This window comes from Monodon monoceros, unplaced genomic scaffold (genome assembly GCF_005190385.1).
Source record: "Monodon monoceros isolate NGI ecotype Baffin Bay Population unplaced genomic scaffold, NGI_Narwhal_1 Super_Scaffold_19, whole genome shotgun sequence".
Classification (NCBI taxonomy): Eukaryota; Metazoa; Chordata; class Mammalia; order Artiodactyla; family Monodontidae; genus Monodon; species Monodon monoceros.
In genome coordinates, this window is record NW_021703775.1 from 4,052,130 (window position 1) to 4,073,343 (window position 21,214).

Genomic DNA, 21,214 nt, shown 5'->3' on the forward strand with positions numbered 1-21,214 from the left:
CTGAGAACAATAGTGACAGAGGCCCATTACATCTCATCAAATGAAACAGGAATACATGAGCCCACAGAGATATAAATAAGCGAGTGAATAAATAAGTGGGGAGAAGGGAATGCCTTTCCTTCAGAATGCTAACTTATAAATGTAGAAGGAATAGCTGAATTAGAAATCACCATTTGGCAATCATTTAAGTCATAATTAATTCAGGCAAGAAGAAAAAACAGATACTAAAACTAGTGGATGAAATTTAGATGAGAAATAAACATTACACAGGCTCAAAGTCTTTTCCCACAAAACACATATTAGTCATAAAGAAAAAATAGTAACTTCACACTAAAGAAACCTGGCAAATCCCACCTCACTCAAGTGATCAAAGTTAATATCACCAAGGACATGACAAACTGATGTCACTCACCACCTCATGAGATTCAATGAGAACACAGCATCACTGCTATGATACTGCAGCGAAAAAATGAAGAGCCTAAATCCAATCATGAGGAAGCAGCTGACAAATCAATTCAGGAACATTCTAGAAAATCACAGGCCTGTACTCTTCAAAAGAGCCAAGCTCATGAAGGTCAAAGAAGGATTTATTCTGGTTTGATGGATACTCACATGACACATCTAAATGCAAAGCATGTTCCAGGACTGGATTCTTTTGCTATTAAAGACATTATTGGGAAAATTAGCAAACTTTGAATGGAGTCTCTGGGTGAAGGGACTTACAATTTCTGTGTAAGTCTGAAAATATTTCAAAACAAGAAACAAAATCTTGAAGGTCCCCTCTGGGGCAATACCAATACTATGGAAAAATCTTAATTTTTTTTCCCTTGATATCTTAAGACCTTCATTCATAAAAACATAAGCAGTAACGGTCTTGAGTGACAAGTGAGTTACATTTCAAACCCACTTGCCATGGTGATTTTAGCAGGAAGAGAAAATATTGCTAATATTCAGGTAATAATTTGTTTTAAATGAAGTTATATTTAAATTAGGTCATATATTTTGAAAGCATAATTTATTTCCTGTTGAATTTTATAAATTTATGTCTTTTGAAGTCCAACAAAAATTCATCAAATTGCTCAATGGAGGCATAATCAAAATATGGTCCCAAAGCCCACGGAGATTTGTGACCACAATGAAACAATGGACAAATAATTGTCACATCAAGAACATGTTGGGTCTCTTTTATTGGCAGTGTGGGGAAGAGCCATTCAAGCTTATGATTTTTGCACAGTTTCTCTCACAAATGTCATACATTCAATTTGGAAAACATTTTTTGAAACAAAGGTCACATAAAAGTCAGTCACAAATTAGGGACGCAATTGCTAATGATAAAAAAACATGGAAATAAAACCAAAAGGATTTCCCCAACGCCAAGTCACAGACTGAGAAATAAAACTGCATGTCTTCAATATTCCACAGATACAAGAACAGAAAAGAAAGCATACTAGAAAGATCATTTATTTATTTATTTAGATATAAGAACAGAAAAGAAGGCATACTAGAAAGATCATTTATTTATTTATTTATTGGCCGCTGCCACAGGGCCTGCGGGATCCTTAGTGCCCAGACCAGGGATGGAGCCCATGCCCCCTGCACTGGAAGCGTGGAGTCTTAACTACTGGACAGCCAGGGAAATCCCTAGAAAGATCTTTTATACTGTATTATAAAAACTGGATTTTAAAATGCATTCCTAGGGAAAAGCTAGCCACAGAAATGAAAACTTTCTTCTTCAAAAGACAGGCAAATGCCAAACCCCTATATTCTTGCCTAGAAGTACATATACCTATATTTAAAAAAAAAAAAAGCCTTTTGGAGTTACTGAAAAACAATAAACTTGATCTTTAGCTGCTTAGATGTAACTGAATTGCCTTTGAAATGTACTTAAGCAGATTGAATTAGGGACAGTTATTGGTTACTTGGGGAAGAATCATAAATTCCAGATGATCCATTGGCCTCTTTGCTTCCACACAAATTCAGTGGAAATTCATTTTGGCTTTCAGTGGCCATAGGAAAGGCTGCGGAATCCCACAGTCAAAAAAAAATGCTTCATGAAGGAAGTTATAGTGAATACTAAATTAGAATCAGGAGAACTCATCTTTTCTCTGTTCAGAGGACACACACACTGGGGAGACAGGGCAATTTTCAGCAAGGGCATCTATACAGAACCAGAAAGTAAGCTTCATAACATTTTAGGGATGATAACACCAGCTTACTCATCGTGTCTATTTTCAGAGGATGGAAATGAGGTCTGCAGTAGTTAATTGTCTACCGAGATCAAAAGTTTAGCCTGTGGCATAACTCAAACTGAAACCCTGATAGCAGGTGTGACACATTAGGTTGAAGACATTCCAAAATATCCTACAATATGGAAACTATTCCAAGGAGGCAGCAGGAGACTAGGTTACTTCTCCAGGTGGAGCTGCCTGGAAGGCAGGGCAAGAGTTCATCCTAAGTATAGAAGTAAAGAAAAAAAATCTGGAGCGTGGGTAAGGATGCTAAGGACAGCAGCATTCATAGAATGGTAAGCCTAGATCTGACGTGCTCAGAAGAAAGAACAAAAAGGACACTTGATGAGCTACGTATTTACTATCATTTTCTAAAAGGAATCATAGCAATTCATGAAGAAATATATTAAAAATGCCATCTGCAGATCTGCATAGGAACACTGAAGGACATAACTGACAATGTCCCCACAAGGAGTTTTTGAGGAAGAGACACCAACAGTCTTCATACAAACATTTCTTACATTAGCCCATACTAATGTCTGAAGGTATAATGTTAAGCTCCAATGGTCTGAAGGTTTTTCTAATGGGTAAAAAGCATTCCATGTATTTATTGTTTACTGTTTCTCATTATTTCTCAGCCTTTTAATTGAGGTATAAGTTAAATAGAGCAAAATGTATGGATTTTAAGTGTATAGTTTGATGAGTTTTGGTAAATCTAAACATCAATGTAGCCACAACCTGTTAAAAATAGAACGTATGTATCACTGTCCCTCCAGAGAGGGTCGTCATGCACCACCCACCCACCGAAAGCATCTATCACTATAGCGTAGTGTTGCCCTTAGAACTTGATAGAAATGACATCATAGCAGCGTGCCATCTTTTGTCTCTGGCTGTTTTTTCCCAACATAATGACTGAGAATCCATCCATGTTGTTGCTTGTGTTTGCAGTTTACTCCTTATGGCTGAGCGGGATTCCACCGTATGAACCTACCAATTCATCCAGTGGTATCCACTCATCTATTGGTGAACATTTGGGCTCTTTCTAGGTTTTGGCTATTATGAATTAAGTTCCTATGAAAATAACATTGAGTTTTGCAAGGATGAATAGCATTTCCTTAGGCAAATGGTTTTGAAAAAAAATTGGCAAAAAAAAAACCTTTTTACAAAACATGATCTTATTCCCAAAAGAGAAAATGGCGCCGGGCTTACCGCTGTTCCAGCGGTGACCTAGAGCGCAGCTGCCCAGACTCCCCCCACACCCCGAGCAGGCCCACGAAGCCCTAGCGAGGGCACAGTTGTTTTTCTGACATTCTCCTCCTCAAACATCAATTTTGCCAACAAAACTTTCGACAGTCATGCACTAGTGCTCACGAAGAGGCTAAGCTCTCCAAGTGCCTAAAGCACAGGGATTTTCTGTAACTGGTTGTTTTCAATTCCCTAATTTTTTAAAACTTTCATTATGTATTATTTGAAACATATAAAATATGACATAAAAATGAATGTTATGAAGTTTCATTATATAATGAACCCCTGTGAAGTGGTCCCCAACCTAGGAACCAGACTACCATCCATGAACTGTTTTTTTCTGGGACTCCTTTGGAAAGACAGTTGCTCCTCAGATATTTAAAGAGAATCTCTGGGCTTTAAGTCAGTGGATAAAATTTAGATATCTCCCTTGAGAACTGGCAAGGGATTTGACCTTTGGGTGGAATTATGTGCCCCCTCACGATATGGATGACATTGGGGTCCATTAGGATTATCTGATTTGAGCCCAATTCTCATACAAGACTTTGGATAATATCTGAAAATTGTTATGTGTAGGGCCACTACCTTTATGTATGTATTTTAAAAGCATGGAGCGTTGACTTATCAAATGTAAACACTTAAAAAATTCCACAATATATGAAAATGAATCTTGACATGCGTTAACTTTTAATATGTTAGGAATCTTAAAAATTGCAGTGTTTGAGGCGTTTCTCAACTTCTAAGAGGCCCTATGTGTCATTCCAGAGGAGGAAACACGAGCATTAGTGCAGGCTGAATCTACTCTCACAGGTCCATCCAAAGTCTAAATGTATACCTGTTTTTTTTTTCTAATCATTATATAATGGGGAAAGGAAAATTTACCAATTCTACATTTTCTAAAGAGTAATACTTGTTATTATATTGTAATATACTTCCAAAGCAGTCTTGCATATAGTACATATTTCATTCATTAAAAAATTAGCTTTTCTGATAAAATAAACTAGAAGTTCTTAAAAATAATTTAAATTGTATTTATGTAACAGCTTGTTCTTCTTTAAATTAATACACATTGCCTTCTCTTATAACTCAATTATGCTCGCTTTTACATATCATATTTCAGAAACTGTAAAACTACGAATGCACAATGGTCAACCGTCAACATTCTTTGCTTATCTCCACTCTTCATTTTCTGACTCACTTTCCACTGATTTTTCCCCAATTTTCTGAGATGGCCTGAATAACTTAAACAGTTATAACTTCACGACTATACATTTTCATTACATCTATCTGATTTCCAAATATTCATTGATGCCCTCACCTCCTCATACTACTTCCCAAATACATGAGTTGCCTCTTCCCTTTCATTTTCTGGCCTCATGTTTTATTTAGTCAACCAAACCTACGTAATATCTATCATCTATCAGATCTTTCAAGTATTTATTACTTTCTTAGATTGGTATAATAATTTTAGGCATTAAACATCCTATATATTCAATACTCTGCACTCTCTTGAGAAACAATTATTGACAGAGAATGATCACGAGGTTATATCCATCCCTACAAATAGTTAGGGGCTTAATCTGAAAAGCAGTTTCATTTAATGCCAAGGAAGTGTCTACTGATGGTAACTGAGTTTCAGGAAGTACTCAGTGGTTGAAGACCACAGGTGCGGAATCTGTCTGCCCTGCTTCTAGGCTTACTGTCCAGAAAACTTTAAACTTTACCAGCTGAGTACCACTGAGCAAGTTTTTTACTTCTCTGTGTCTCCGTTTCTTCGTTGGTAAAACAGAGGTAATTCAAGTGCCCACCGCAGAGAGCAGTCACGAGGAATTAACAGAGGTGAAGTTCTCAGCAAGACGCGTGGAACAGGGCTGGCGCATAACGAGCACTGGCTACTTTTACTGTTACGCTTTGGCATGAGCTCTTGCTACGGCTAGAAATGTTGTTCTCTGAAATCTTCTAAAGCGTCAGAGCTTCTCATGTGACTAGGCTATTTCAGGGCTGGCCAAGAGGCAAGAGAATAAACTTGCCATGGGGCCTTCCCGTTCTGAAGGAAAGGTCGCTTCAAATGTGTCTGCCAGTGTCTCGCTGGAATTCTCCACCAGGTGGCACACGCCACCTCACAGCCCCACTAGGGCACATTCTGGGAAGAACATCAGGTGAACCCAAACTGGGGCTTATTCATATTAAGGATGTTTTCTTTTTCCACTGCCCAGTCAAGCAAACCTCCCGCCCCTCCTCGACAGCCCCTGCGTTACAGGAAGCAAAAATTCTTCCTAGGACAAACCCAGCCTATGTTGATCTGATCATTCAGATGAATCTGTACTCCGTGTGCTTCTCTTCTACACGAGAAAGTATAGAGAAAAAAAAGGCCTCAGAAAATGCATAACATAATCTAGTAAAGAAACCAAAGAGCAAAGTGACAGTTTGGGGGAAGGGTGAGGAATGAAACAGAATATTTGCAAACAAACTAAATGCCTTAACAGCACTGGGTAAATAGTAGATGTTAATGATACACGTACTTTGGAAAAGGAGAATGAAGCAGATGGAAGCTCATTCTGCCCTTCCACCATGGCAAATTAATTCCAAACCAGAGATCCTATTTATAGGCCAGAAAGTCTGGTCACCTAACACATCTGAAGACTCCCTTTCAGGGTGGAGATTAATTATACCCCGTAGTAATATGTCATGTGAGTGAAAGCATTCATTTGCCAGGCCTGTTGCTCTAGCTCTCAGAAAAACAGCTCAGGGCTTCCCTGGTGGCGCAGTGGTTAAGAATCCGCCTGCCAATGCAGGGGACACGGGTTCAAGCCCTGGTCCGGGAAGATCCCATGTGCCGCAGAGCAACTGAGCCCGTGCACCACAACTACTGAGCCTGTGCTCTAGAGCCCACAAGCCACAACTGCTGAGCCCACGTGCCACAACTACTGAAGCCCGAGTGCCTAGAGCCTGTGCTCCGCAACAAGAGAAGTCACTGCAATGTGAAGCCCGTGCACTGCAACGAAGAGTAGCCCCCGCTCGCCGCAACTAGAGAAAGCCCGTGCGCAGCAACGAAGACCCAACGCAGCCAAAAATAAATAAATAAATATTTTTTAAAAAGAAAAGAAAAACAGCTCAGATACATTTTTAAAGGGGGTGGGGAGCATTTAGTCAAGTCTTCAGAAAAGTTCCACCAAAGCTATTACTGAGCGAGCCTCTCACACCTCGACTCATCTGGGTAGGAGTCAACCAGGAACCAGACTGTCTCCAGCAAGGACGGTGCAACAAGCTCAGGCTAGGGTGGGGACTCACAGGAACGAGCCAGCTCTGGCTCTCCTCTCTCCCCTCGCACTCCCCCTCCTTCCCACAGCCTTCATCTGGTTGAGACACTGGAAACTCACTGGACTGGGTGTGACGTGTCCCTTTTGAATTCTTCCTCTGGGAACCTGTTTCCTCACTTTAGTGCCACATACAGGCAGACCGTGTTTTATCGCATTTTGCTTTATTGCGCTTCTCAGATGCTGCACTTTTTAATAAATTGAAGGTTTGTGGCAACCCTGCTTTCAAGCAAGTCTGTTGGTGCCATTTTCCAACAGCATTTGTTCATTTCATGTCTCTGTGTCACACTTTGGTAATCCTCACACTATTTCAACCTTTTTCATTATTATATTTGTTAGGGTGATCTGGAATCAGTAATCTTTGATGTTACTATTACAAAAAGATTACAACTTGCTAAGACTCAGATGATGGTTAGCACTGTTTAACGATGAAGTCTTTTTTAATTAAGGTCCGTACATTTTTTAGACATAACGCTATGGCACGCTAATCAATTACAGCACAGTGGGTCTGGAAGCAAACGCACCGTATCTCCAAGGTGTACCTGTGTTTACCATGTTGGTTCCTATTCAAAACCAAGTCTGGACAAGTCTGATTCTAACAGCCTGTTACATATATTTCAACCAATAAGCAACATGGAGAGAAATAAATGCTCAAAGAACTATCTGAGAAAGAAAATAAGGCTTTAAAGTATTTTTGTAAATAAAAGCTCTTCTAAGGGCTTTCCTATTTAATATTAACCAAGGTTGACTTGTTCTAGCACTTGACATCTATAAAAAATATCAGATCAAGGACATTAAAATTCCACATGATAATAGTATCAGTATCCAACACAATAATTTTTGTTGGATACTGATACTATCCAAATAAAGTCCCAAATATGACAACTGAAGGCAGAAAGCAAGTGTACAAAGCAGGTAGTTTTAGAAACATAAGAGTGACTGGGTCTTCTGTTCCTACTTAGAAAGCAGATCTGTATACCCAAACCTTTGGCCTGAGCAAAAGGAAAATCCGAGCAGCCCTTCTGCAGTTCACGAAAATCAGAGACACTAATTCTACGACAAAAGTACATCTGGCTGATATCAGTAATACATAGTTTTTATTAATCACTATTTCTTTCCCCCACCCACCTCCAACAAACCAGAGCTCTGAATAAAATGCTGAAGTCCTGGACTTTGGTGAAATACTCAGTTCCGCACTGGGAAGTGATGCTTTTGATTTTCCCCTGAGAGCCTACTTCTTGCATGCTAAGAAAGACGGAAGCTTTAGCAAAGCTGGCGAGCACTCACTGGCCCTCCTGGCCCGTTCCCCTCACACAGGAGGCCCCCTTTGCCTCTCGGGGATCAGCGGCTGTTTACAGGCTGGCTGTTCAGCATACAGACATGGGGACAGCAGGTGTAAGCGGGGAGGTGAGTGTGCTTCTCGTAAGTTTAGAATGCCTGCCTCTAGGCTGTCAGCAGCTCTCCCCTAATCCCTTCCTGCTTTGGGGCTGTTTCCTCCACATACTCTTCTCCTGCCCTGACTGCCGCCGTGTTCTGCTTTGTCTGGAGGGAGACGTGAGGAGCAAGACACGACCCCCAGTGCCTCCTGTGAGCCACGTGTTCGGTCTCAGCCGAAGGAAAATGAGCGTCTGAAACAAGTCCCTTGGCTTTTGTGAGCTATTTTTTCTAGGATGAAGGCAAAAAAGTCTCTTGTATTATGCATCCATCGCATCTATCCTATCTCAGGTAGACATGAGTCGTGTTTACCATGAGCTATACAAACTCCACGGATCTTTCTTAAAGAAACAAAAAAACAAACCGCAAATCCAGTTTACTTCTGAGTCAGTTTTGCCCTCTACATGTAAGAATGTTATATCCCCTTCATATCCACTTACCTTCCCTATAGTGTGTTTTTAAGGGGGTTCATATCCCTACACTCTTAGAAAGCACTGTCCTCCAGACAAGAAGGGAGCAGGTTTGAGCCCCCATAAGGACGTGCTCAGGCTGTTTGTCCCACCTGGCAGAGAGTTTATACAACTCACCCCAGTTCACACCGCTCACATTCCTGGTGACCAACAGCAGCTTGGCTGGGAAGACAGCTGGTGAAACAGCTGTCTGGGCAAGAAACATACCCTGTGGTCACAGAATGGGGCAGGAGTCAGGCCACAACTTTACCTCCATCAACCTTCCAAAGGACTAATTACACAGCAAAGGTGTCCTTTCCTTCGGCTAACACACCCTGGGCCTGGAGTGTGGGTTTCTATGTTCCTCCGACTTACAAGACGTCTGTGTAGTCTCACCAACGTGAGACTCTAACAAGGAATTTAGCCAAGATTCAGAAGTTTTCCAGGCCCCTCTACTCAGGTGAGACTCTGTCTAGCTCTACATCCAGCAGAAAAATGTAACCCCAGGTTGTCATTCAGGTAAAGGGGATTTCAATTATGGAAGAAGAATCTTTCTACCCTGATATGCTGGTAAAATACTAATGTCTAGCTTTTTTATGTCTTTTCACCCAATATCAGTGTCCCAGAACATCCAGACCCCATCCTCATTCTTACTAGTATACTTAGGGATCTTACTCCTGTGTAGCAATTCCTGTATTGATGTCGCTTTGCCCAAGCATTAGGAATATTCAGCTGTACAGTAATTTTCTCCACATAATTCAAATGTTTTGTAATGTCACGCCTCCTTGCATCTTTCCTAACACATCCAATATCACAGGGTTAGGAGAAAACACGAGTCGGCCCTTTGTATCTGAGTACCCCTGGAGTCCACACTGAAAGAAAATTCAGCATCTGTTTAGGCATTGGGAGGTGTGGATGAGACTCACTGAAACACACTCGGGTGTCATAACGTCCTGACAATTACCATGTGCTTGGTCCAGAACTGACCTCCCGTGGGGGACACATGGCCCAAGCTGAGGAGGCATCTGCCCAAGTGCAGGGAGTGGCAACATATGGCCTCCAGATCTCTGAGCCATTGACAAAGCAAGACGAAAAACACGGATCCCACCCCTTGCTCACACGGACAGCTGTGACATCAGCATGCCGCGGCCATGTGTGGAATGCCCCCAAATAGTCTTCTTGCTGATGCCAAAGAGTCTTTCTGTGTGCACACACCCAGCAATGACCACTTGGAATTTGGTTCTGCCCTCTCTTAAGGCCATCTGTCCAAATAAAGAGAGAGTGTCCAGTCTTGTTTGTGGCACTGATAAAGTAGTCACAGAAACTGTGGGCCCAGGCTGCACCTGTTCCCAACTGCCCGGCTGAGCACAGAGTGCTGGCAAAGGAAGACCGTAAGGCAGGGAATGACAAGGCAAGCCCTAAAAGGGAGAGATTTTGGAATACTAGTTCCATGGAAAGAGAGCTCTTCGCTTTGAAAACATAACATCTAACCAAAGAAAGCATGACAAATTCAATCCAGTTTAACTCAGTGAAAGACTACACGCACAGTTCCATGTTAAACGTAGTACAGAAAAATCTTGGCTGCCTGCCCCAAAAACCTAGTGTTTAGCACATATTTTCCTAGTGTCCATACAGAATAGTATGTAAGTTTCCATCTCCACATCTGAAAGGATTAGTTGCCTATTAACAAATCTGGGGATGTTAATAATAGACAATTGGAAGGTTTTGAAAATTCTTCTGTCAATAACACTCAGATCTGAGGATGATTTACTTGCCCCATAACTGCTTTAAAAGATGTGTCTCATGGTAGAAATTGCTACCTGACAGTAAATTTTAGTTATTCCTGAGAACACCATTTTTACTGCCCAAACTGATAAAAAATAAACAGTAATTTTTTAATCTCATCCAACAGAATATCTCTCTGTTCTTGGGAAATAAACAGTCCTATAAAAACAATAAAGAATAGTGCCATGAAGGAAATTAAAAGTCAGATTTAAAAAGAAGTATCCTCGTAATCATCTATTTGAGTGGCTTTCAGGATGGGCTCCCAGAACACGGTGGGCCCCTCCCAAGGCGTTTCTGCATAAAGACCTGAGCCAAGAGGACTTCAGACCCACACCCACTGCAGCCAAAGTTCACTGGAGAAAGTGAATCCAGTGGTCAGAGGCACATGGGTGCAAATCAGATGCTTTATCTCCCTTCAGAGTCCTCAGCCAAAATAATTCTTTAGATATACTATTTTCTCAAAAAAAGTATAAAATGGAAAAAATGACCAACAATTTTTTTCAAAAGCACTACGCACACACATACACACACACACACACATACAGAAACACACAATTCTCTAATAAGACCAAACTCAGGATCAGAGCATTTCTGAGTTTAAAACAATTATGTTGCCCATAATATTAGTACTAAATTACTGCTAGTACATATTCCCTTTATTGACAAAGATTTTAAAAGATTATAAAAAGCAAAGAAGAAGAAGAAACAAATATTTACACATTTTAGTAGAGTGCTATTGTTTCTGGGAAGACCATTCAAAAATATACACCTTAACTAGACCTTTGGATAAACCGAGAGTAGAATGTGATTTGGGGGAGAAGAAATATTTGGTGGAGAAGATGCTCAGTTTTAAGGCATATAAGGGGTTTGGTCTTATGGAATTATGAAGTAAAGAAGAGAGATTATCAATTACGAGATCTAAGTGACAGAAGCCAGACACAAAAGGCCATGTATTGTGTGATTCCATATACATGAAATGTCCAGCACTGAAAACCCACAGAGACAGAAAGCAGATCTGTGGTCTCAGCACTGGGAGGGGCGGAGGGGCAGAGGATGAGGTTTCTTTGTGGCGTGATAAAAATATTCTGGAATCAGACAGTGGTAATCTTTGCCCAACTCTGGGAATATATCAAAAAACACTGCATTATATACTTTAAAATGGTAAATTTTGTAGTATGTGAATTATATCTCAATTGTTAAAGTTATTTCTTTAATTATGAGCTCAAATGGCTAAACCTGGGTCCTTGAAAACTCAGTGAAGAAAAGAGTTTTAAATAAAAGACAAAAATAAAGACCCAATAAGTTAAATAGAGGGCCCTGGTCCCCACAGTGGGTTTTGTTATTGTTTTGCGGGGTTTTTTTTTTTTTTTTTTTGCTGTACGCGGGCCTCTCACTGCTGTGGCCTCTCCCGTTGAGAAGCACAGGCTCCGGACGCGCAGGCTCAGCGGCCATGGCTCACGGGCCCAGCCGCTCCGCGGCACGTGGGATCTTCCCGGACCGGGGCACGAACCCGCGTCCCCTGCATCGGCAGGCGGACTCCCCACCACTGCGCCACCAGGGAAGCCCTGTTTTGTGGTTTTTGAAGCTCTCTGAGCAGAGGATCTATCTGATTATTCTTTTTATTCCCTCTGCAAAAGAATTAAGCACAATACTATGGAAAAATAGTGTGTAAAGGAACTATTTGTTAATTGATCATTGATTACATGACTTCGGGCAACAGCATGAGCCATCTTTGCAGTGATTAGAAAGGCAGTAGAGCTCCCCACTCTGTCCCTTTGCTTCACGGCCACTACAATCCCAGGTGAGACAACTGGACCCTTTTATGGGGCGCCGCAATGGACCCAACTCAGGTGAGACAACTGGCCCCTTTTATGGGGCGCTGCAATGGACCCAACTCAGGTACCGTCTGGTCTTAGCCGTAGTGTAGTTTGTCTAAATTCCCAGAACGTTTATGTTACAAAAATCCTTTGCTTGTGTTTTCAGGTTAGTGCTCTGGCTTTTATTTCCTAATTAAATTTAAAAGTCTTAAAATTCACAAGACTCACCTATTCAATTATTTTTCTATTTGTACTATGATCCTTTTAGCAGGAATTAGACTAGTTAGAAAGCTGACTAAAAAAGATACAGGTTTTACAAAGAAGAGAAGGTATTTAGATAATGCACATGAACCACAATTAAAATGGAATGATGATGATATAGAAAAAGATGCTTTTTACCTACGATAAACAAATCATGAGGGTTTGTAATATCATAATGGGGCTATCTTCTTAAGAGCACACAAAAAGCTTCACCTAGGCCCGGATGTTACAGGGAGACGTGTTATAACCCCCTTTTACAGGTAGAAAATTAACAGGATAAGAGAGATTAAAGGGCTCTTACAGCAGAGCTTTCCTGTCTACTGTCTTCATTCATATAATGTGGATACAATGAGCAAATGGAAAACGGGAAGTCCCTGGAAAAGTGTGTGACATATAGGTAGCACTCAGGAAATATTGTACATGAATATTAACATATTTTTACTACTAGAAGCCTCACCCCTGAAACTAGAAGTGGAAAATATGAAGATATGGGGAAAAACCACAGCTGGAAATCATACCCTTCACAATGGACGTACCTGCGGCGATGTAGGAGCCTCCCCCGGCTTTATAGAGAAGATGGCTGGCGAAGGGGGCTGCACAGATGATCAAAAAGCTCGCAGTCACCACAGAAACTACCCCAAGAAGCATCAGGACCGCCCAGAAGCCACGGTAAACTGCAGACCCCAGGAGAAAAGGACGAGAGAAAGGCACACTTAGATTGTGAACACAGCAGACTGTCACACAGTAAGTTTCTCTCTTCAGTTTTCTAATTTCAGCCCCAGCACTGCTGGACGGAATCCCAGGCTGTGGTCCTGAGTTCTCTTTAAAAGGAAGCCTCACCAGACGACTTTGGACTCAATGATGCCGAACTTCTATCAACAAGCGCTTGGTATTTACACCACATATGTGCTTAATATACTCTGGGAGCTCATTTTTCTAACCAGATTATCCATGTTAGAAGTGGGAACACCTAACATTCTATAAAGACTCCTCTTGAGAAAGTTCCCAGATAGGTCACACATAGGTGTTCACACCAAAAGGACAAGGACATAAAAAGGCATTCACATTCACAAATGCTGCCTCTTAATTCCTGCCAAGATAGTGCTTATACCACAGTGATCCCTTAGAAGCTGGTAATGGTCCCCCCAATCTCCTAACAAAAAAGTACACTTCTATTTAGATTGTGACTCTACTGGAAAATAGTCTTAAGGTAATAAAAACGACAAGCAAAGCGGAAAAAAAAAAAAAGGGTTTGTACAGACTGAGATTTAAGATCAGATATATTTAAGGCTTACTATTTTCTATTAATATTTGTTCCTATAAAGATTTAAAATGAGAAGCTATAGTGGTCTCTTAGTCAAGGGCCAGTAAGTCTGAATTAATGGATGCAGCTGGTGATAAATTGTGGATTTGGTGACATACAGTGATCAAATAAAGAAGAATTCTAATGTTCATCTTTGAGTGGGATAATTACCGATCTCTTAAACAAATTCATCATTTCCCAAAGGCTAAAACACAAAAATAAATTCCTACGTGTGTAAATGAGGGAAAGCTCACTGAAACACATTCATGAAATTACAATTTTTTACAAAAATACAGAAACTTTATAAGAAAGCAAAGAATGATTTTTCTCAACAAGCCACCTGGCAGAGGAAAAAATATATCAATCAACTGGAATCTTTAAGAGAAAAGAGAATGGGAGGATGGAAAATCGAGGAGAGGAACCACCGCAGTTAAATGAGAAAAGAAGGCTTACATTTCCGCGTGAATAAGTCGGTTTTGAAGACAGAAACAACAGGCAGGCTTCCACCTCACAGGCCAATGCCATCCATCTGGCAGTGGCTGCCAGGCTTGCTGGTGAGGAAGTATTCTGTGGCTGTATTCAGGCTCCTCAAGGCACAGGGCAGAAAAGTACTGATCAGCTCTCAGTGTGGGAAGTGAGAGTGAAAGGCTTTGAGCCAAATGTCGGCCATCCCTGTCCTACCAGAGTTTGCTAGATAATTGGTGAGCCTCACATTTTACACTTTCATTCACTTCATTTAGTGCACTATCACGCGGTCGTTCTGTGGCAAGTGCTAGGGTATAAACATTCGTAAGAGGTGGTCCGGGGAAACGTAGCCCTTCTATCACCTCTCCAATCACCCTCTGATCACCCTCCAATCACAACTAAGACTAGACAAAATGGCAAACAACAGGAGTTTGGAAAGTAAACAACAGCAAGTGGATTAAGGAGGGAAGTAAAACCTTAATGAAAGATCAACTCAGCTGCAAGGGGTTTTCTGGGTTTTTTCTATTTTTTTCATCCAGGATTTGGCCTCAAGGCAAGCCAAATTGGGAACTGTGTAAAAAGGTTCAAAGAGCACAATATCCCTAGTGAAGGCCATCATGCTGGCTAGAGAAGCAGGAGAGGGGCTCTGCAAGTCAGAGTATGGGGAGACCTCATGTTTTTATTCTCCTCGCCCTGCTTCACAGCCAGCTTCAAACATAGATCTGCACTGCCACCCCCATGGGGGAGTGGACGTTTAACATCCCAAAGATGATCCAATTCTCAGGATAGAAGAATCAGAAAAAGAAACCCAATTGCGCAAAGAGTGGGGGAATCACCTTTTCTCTTGCTGGTCTGCACTGGTGCCGCTGCAGGGAACTCTGCCACAGCACAGGAGACCAAAACTCTGAAGGAACCCCATCTTTCTACCCAGAGAAACTGGGAAAAAGGGGCCGTGGAAGCCAGAGGGTGTACACGGCAGAAAATCCCACAGATGAGAGAGGGCTGGACAAAAGAATCTCCAGTTCTGTGTTTGAATCTGTACAAGTATTGGGCTCACTCCCCACGTTGCACACACGCAGAAAACACCCAGAGATGTATAGCAAAGGCTCTGAGAACTGAATTACAGTATAAAAACCACCCAAGTACCAGAGCAAGCCCGGAGCGGTGATGCCCCAGGCAGACCCAAATAGCATAGAGAACCGAATTGACAACGCAGCTACTATCACAGAAGAAAAGGACAGAACCATGCCAGCCAGTTGCCTATTCAAACAACAAATCAGTATTCTCCAGAGGATTTTAACAATATGCGGAGACTGACAACAAAATATTCAAAATGTCCAGGATACAATCCAAAATTTCTTGATATACCAACAACCATGAAAATCTGACCAATTCTCAAAGGACCAAGCGATCAGTAGATGCCAACACAAACACGATCCAGACATGTGAGTTATCAGACAGACTTTGAAGTAGCTTTTAGAACCAGCTTCTATGAACTAAGGTGAACACTCCTGAAATGAATAGAAAGATAGAAATTCTCAAAATAGAAGTAGTATCTATAAAAAAGAGAACTAGGCTGAACTTTTAGAGTTGAAAAATACAATATGTGAAATAAAAACTCCCTTAGATGGGCTCACTAGCAGAACAGGGAGGAGAGAGGAAAGAGCCAAAACTTGAAGAGAGAACAGTAAGAATTATCTAGTCCGAACCACAGAAGGAAAAGAGACTGAAAAGAAAAATGACTAGAATCTCAGGTGCTCGTGGGACAATATCAGAAGATCTCACATTTGTGTCACCGGAGTCCCTAAAGCAGAGGGAAAAGATATTGGTGCAGAGAGAACATTTATAGAAATAATGCCTTCAAACTTCTTAAACTGGGTGAAAGACAAATTTACAGATACAAGAGACTCAGCAACCTCCAAAGAGGGCACACTCAAAGAAATCAGCCTAGACACGTAATAAGAAAATTACTGAAAACCACAGGCAAAGTCTTGAAAGCAGCTGGGGGTACGGGGGTGGAGATGACCCATTAGATGGACGGGAACAGTAATTCCACCGATGGCAAGTCTCTCATCAGAAGTGACTGAGGCCACTGCCCAAGTCAGAGTGGACATTGTGAGCTGTGGGCACATTGTCACAATCACCGCAAAGTAGAGGAAAAGGGTTGCTGACTTGGGTGGTCCCCTTTCATGATCACAGGGTGTACCTTCGATCAGAGGGGCTGCTCGAGGACTGAGGGCATGCTGGGGACAGAGCAGCCCTGTGTGAGTAGAGGGCAGAGGAGGTCTGACAGCTTCCACTTTCAGGTTGGGGACCCTGAGTAAGTACACAACAGTAAAAGTCACGGCAAAGAAACAAACAGAAAAAGAAACGACTGAGGCCAGAAGACAGTTAAACAGTATCTTAAAAGTGCCCCAGAAAAAGACCTGTCAACCTAAAATTCTGCCTCCAGTGAAAATATCTTTGAGGGATGAAGGGAAAAGAAAGCCATTTCTCAAGGAGGAAAATATAGACTTTGTCATCAGTAGACCTGCTCTACAAAGAAATCCTAAAGAAATTTCTTTAGGCTGAAGGGAAATGACACCAGGGTTTCTTTGAAATTTCAGAAGTGAAGGAAGAGAAACAGAAAAGGTGGATATCTGTGTAAATATAGATTTTTCTCATCTTAATTTCTTTCAAATATATTTGACTGTTAAAGTAATATATATATGGCATAATACAGCAAAGAAGTGTAGGTTTCAGAATCAGAGTGACCTGAGTGTGCACTCTTACCTGCAATGTAACCTTGGACCACTTACTTAAACTTATGAACCTGTAAAATGGGAATGCTTTCCGAACCTTCACTTCTGTAAAATAAGAATGTTTGTGTCCATCCTTTAGAGTTCTTGGAAGAATTACTAACAATGTATTTGAAGTGTGTGGCATATCACAAGAGACCAATGAATGGCACTTATTTTGTGGTTGCTTTTATTGCATGTTAAAATTTCATTAACATGACACAGCAGAGGTTATTATGGTCAGTAATAGGAAAGTGGATTACGTCCCCCAGAGAGCCTTGCACAGTGTTTTTTATGTATCACTGACATTAGGAAATCCCTTTAGATTACAGTACAGGTTGTGTTGGCCAATACACACAGTTCCACAGAGCTTTCACACTATCTTCCATGGGAAGTTTCCCTGTCCACTAAGAAGGCACTGGCCATGTTTCATACCACATGACTCTACTCTTAATTACCCCAAATACAAACAAACGGGGTCAGGTACCTGACGCAAAGACCAAAACATGGTGGCCTCTGACCCATGCAGAGATGAGCTGAGCTAATAAGTGTGACCCCTTGAGAATGGGAACACTGCAAAAGGGAGAGGATTCACAGCAGAGTTGAAGCTACAAGGAAGCACTGGTAGCTGATCCAGAAGAGCTGTGGTGAGCCACGGCCATACCCAAGCAAGAGGGCAGGAATTACGACTCAGGCCATAGAGAGGGCAGAAAAAGCAGAGGAGCCTCTCCACAGAGAGAAGCGGGGGGACTGCCAGAAAGAGAAAACACCGGGTGAGGGTGAGAGAGAAAGAGAGCCAGATGGAAATGGGGGATAAGTGCTCCCCAGAACTGCTGTTCCTGAGACCTGCTGCTTCCTGCCCTTGGTCTGCCCTAGCAGAGCAGCCTGACTTTTGATTCTGAGTCCCCGGTGAAAGGCAGGAGCAACAGATCTGTACTTAAAGGAGGGGGCACCTGGCTGCCTGGAGAGTTGTGACCATACAGACATAGCTTCCAAGTAAAATTCCTTCCTGCAGTCACCACAGGCTTTATTTTCTGCCTGTGCTTCAACATTCCAAAGTGCGCAACTTTAAGCCTATTTCAAAATTTCTTGGAATTTCCTGTTTCTTAGCTAATTATATTACCTAGTTTGCATATGTGGCACACTTTGATTCCAGAATTGAAATGTTCAGTTGTAATGAAGAATCAGCTCCTGGAACTGGGTAGTTCTTTCACTGTCTGAAGTAAAACTGAGGCAATCAGAGAATTTTCAAAATAAAATGAATGTTTTGAGATATTACTAACTGGGTGACTCTGAGAGACCACAGTTTTCTAACATAAAGCACAGTATCCTTCAAATAAGTTTATAGGAGGGATTGAGAACATATATGAAAAGTAGCCGCATGCAGTAAGGAATCAAATGTATTTGCTATTACTATTATTTTTACATGCCTTGTAATAAAATACTCTTGTCAACAATGTGCTTGACACTTAAAAGATATCTATTTATCTCATGGATCTAGGATGGGGACAAGCTTTCAGTTCTAGTATATAGACACTTTAAAAATTTTAAAGGATGTTCTTGTTTGGTTTAAAGGATGTTCTTGTTTGATTAGTGGTTTATACTGTTTAAGACTCCTAGATCTTGAATGTATCTCTGAGAATACTTAATTTGTTTCCTTGTTCTTAATATGAGCCCATAAAAACTGCAAAACTTTGTATTTGAAAGCTTTGGCCTGCACCAAGTGAAAACATCTCTAAAAATCCAGTTCGACCATTTAATACAATTTAAAGCTCAAATTAAACAATATTGAATTTCTATTAATTCCTTAGAACATGAAGCAAGATTTACAGTGTAAATAGATTTACATGTAATCTATATCATCACAATTTGGATTAATTAAAGAAAGCTTCATCTGAATCTGTGAAAGGCCAAAATTAACTACTGTTTTCAAAGAAATGAAGTTCTGTCAATTCTAAGTAAACTGGTGAACTGACCTAACACAGTGATCCTCGGTTGGTGTCGTAATGAGGAAGGTGATGAATAACTAGTCTCACAACACACGTTATAGAAATGGTTCTCCTGAAGTACTCAGTTTATTTTCCTAAATCAATTAAACTTTTACCTGTACAGTATTATCCTGTTGTTTTTATTCGAGAAAAGAGACATCAAATCATTAGAGACTGTCTAGTTTGTTAACTAAGAGTGTATATGAATGCAAAACTATGTTCATGATGTCTCAGTTCATTCATAAAAAAATTGCATAACATAGTCTTAACTGTACTGCAAATTCAAATTTCAGATTCAAACAAATACTAAACGATCTCATGTCCCAGAAAGTACCCAAAAGGCCTAATTCCAAGTGACACACCTAGGAAGTGTAGGGAGACATCTGTTAAGAATCCTTCAGGTAGGAAACATACGAATCACCCCAAACGACAGGACAGTGAAGACCATGAAATAAAGTGGACTTTTAATTATACACATCAATATGTGTGCATGTCTGTGCATGTGTGCATGTATATGTAACTGTGCGTGTGTGTGTGTGTATGCTTGTGCAGATTACCACAGACAGGAAGCCAATGGCAGAAGTGGTACCTGTTCCAAATTCCATGTAAGGGGTTAAAAAAATAAAACCCTACAGTATTTCTTTTCCACTAAAAATGTAATAAAAACGTACAGAAACCTCATTAGTTTAGACGATGGGCAAAAGCAACCTGAAGTTTTAACTGTGGATTTATTTTAGAATAAGTCCCATTCCAAGTCATTCACATCCATCCAATAATCCAAACTGATGTCTCACAAGGGACCTCTGAGCAGGGCCCTGCCAAGTTTGCCTGGTAAACGGGCACGCTGCTGACAACCAGAAGCCACTTAATTTGGCAAACATATTTTGACAGCTTTTCAGGTGCCAGGCACCAAAAGCCGCTAGAGCAAGACAGAACCCTTGCCCTCACGAGTTCAGTCCAGTGAGGGAAAAGCAGTTAACACTGTGTGCTAAGTGCCCTAGCCGAGGGGTGCACAGAATATCACGAAGCCAGATGACTCCTGCACAGAGAGGCCAGTTTCAGGGCTGGATGGTAGTAAGAGAAGGCCTACAGTACTGGGTATAGTTGAACTGGGTCTTGACGTTTGCCTAGGATTTCAGTCGGCAGAAGGCAGGAGGAAGGTGACAGGGGAAGGGAAAGCAGCTTCCCTAAGCTGCCATCCAGGTGGATGAGGGGAACGACAATGAGGAACCCAGGAAGGTAGCCAGTGCTTTACATGCCACTCGAGGGCTGACGCTTTATCATACTGGTCCTAGGAAGCCCCTGAAGTCAGTGATCAGAGCTGGTGGCCACATTTGTATGAGAGTTATCATTCCTGTAACTGGATAGAGAATGAACTGGCAGGAAAAAGACAGAACAGGGAAAACAAGTTATGTAGTTATCACAGCCCCCGAGTGGGGACTAATGCCGGGCAGTTGGGGGAGAGGTGAAACGAGCTTCAGTGATTCTGTTGTTACAGGTAGTAAGAAACCAGCAAGATAAAGGCTGTCTTCATGGATTTCATTTATATATCAAAACAGTTTGTTCTGTTGAGATACTAAGAAATCTCGTCTTGATTTTGTAACATTTCAACTTACGCGACAAACCCTCTTTCATACAGAGCATAGGGGGAAAGTCAATCCAAATGATCACAATTCCAAATTCGTAGTGTTTTGATAAATTATTTTGTTGGGTATATAAAAATGTAAATATTGTATTTGCAGTTTAAAGATAAACTTAAGTGTTATTCATTTTTCAAAACTTGCTATCTTGCCTCAGACACCTCACAAAGCTAGTTCAGAAAGCTAATCCTGTATTTCGACACATCCTCAAGCACACACAGCGCGAAGTGCTATAAAACGGTCTAAATGAAGCCAAAACAAAACACATCACCCCCTCCACCATCCTCGGCAGCAAACGAGAGCCCCCAGCATATGTCGCCGTAGCTTTAGGCAAGACGCTTCTGCTACACAGGCCAGCAAGCCTGTCCTGCATCTCCCTGTACTACTTGTCTTGGCGATATCGGGCGGGTCTAAAAATACAGCAATGCCCGCACCAAAGCAGAAGGACAGGCTGTACAGAGCGGCCGTGTCGGAGCTCCACAGGCCGGGACGTGCCAAGCCAAGC

At 41.4% G+C, this 21,214-nt stretch overlaps 1 protein-coding gene across 3 annotated transcripts in view; it reads right to left on the minus strand.

The window, feature by feature from the left end:
- Positions 1-21,214, minus strand: part of TMEM182 (transmembrane protein 182) — a 66,584-nt gene that overhangs the window by 4,291 nt on the left and 41,079 nt on the right. For 2 of the 3 annotated variants that reach the window (XM_029231455.1, XM_029231454.1), the window contains exon 4: positions 13,073-13,210. In XM_029231455.1, coding sequence (XP_029087288.1) covers positions 13,073-13,210 — 138 coding nt within the window. Of the gene's footprint in view, positions 1-13,072; positions 13,211-14,292; positions 14,365-21,214 lie in introns of those variants that run through there. The other variant, XM_029231456.1, reaches the window with a different exon arrangement.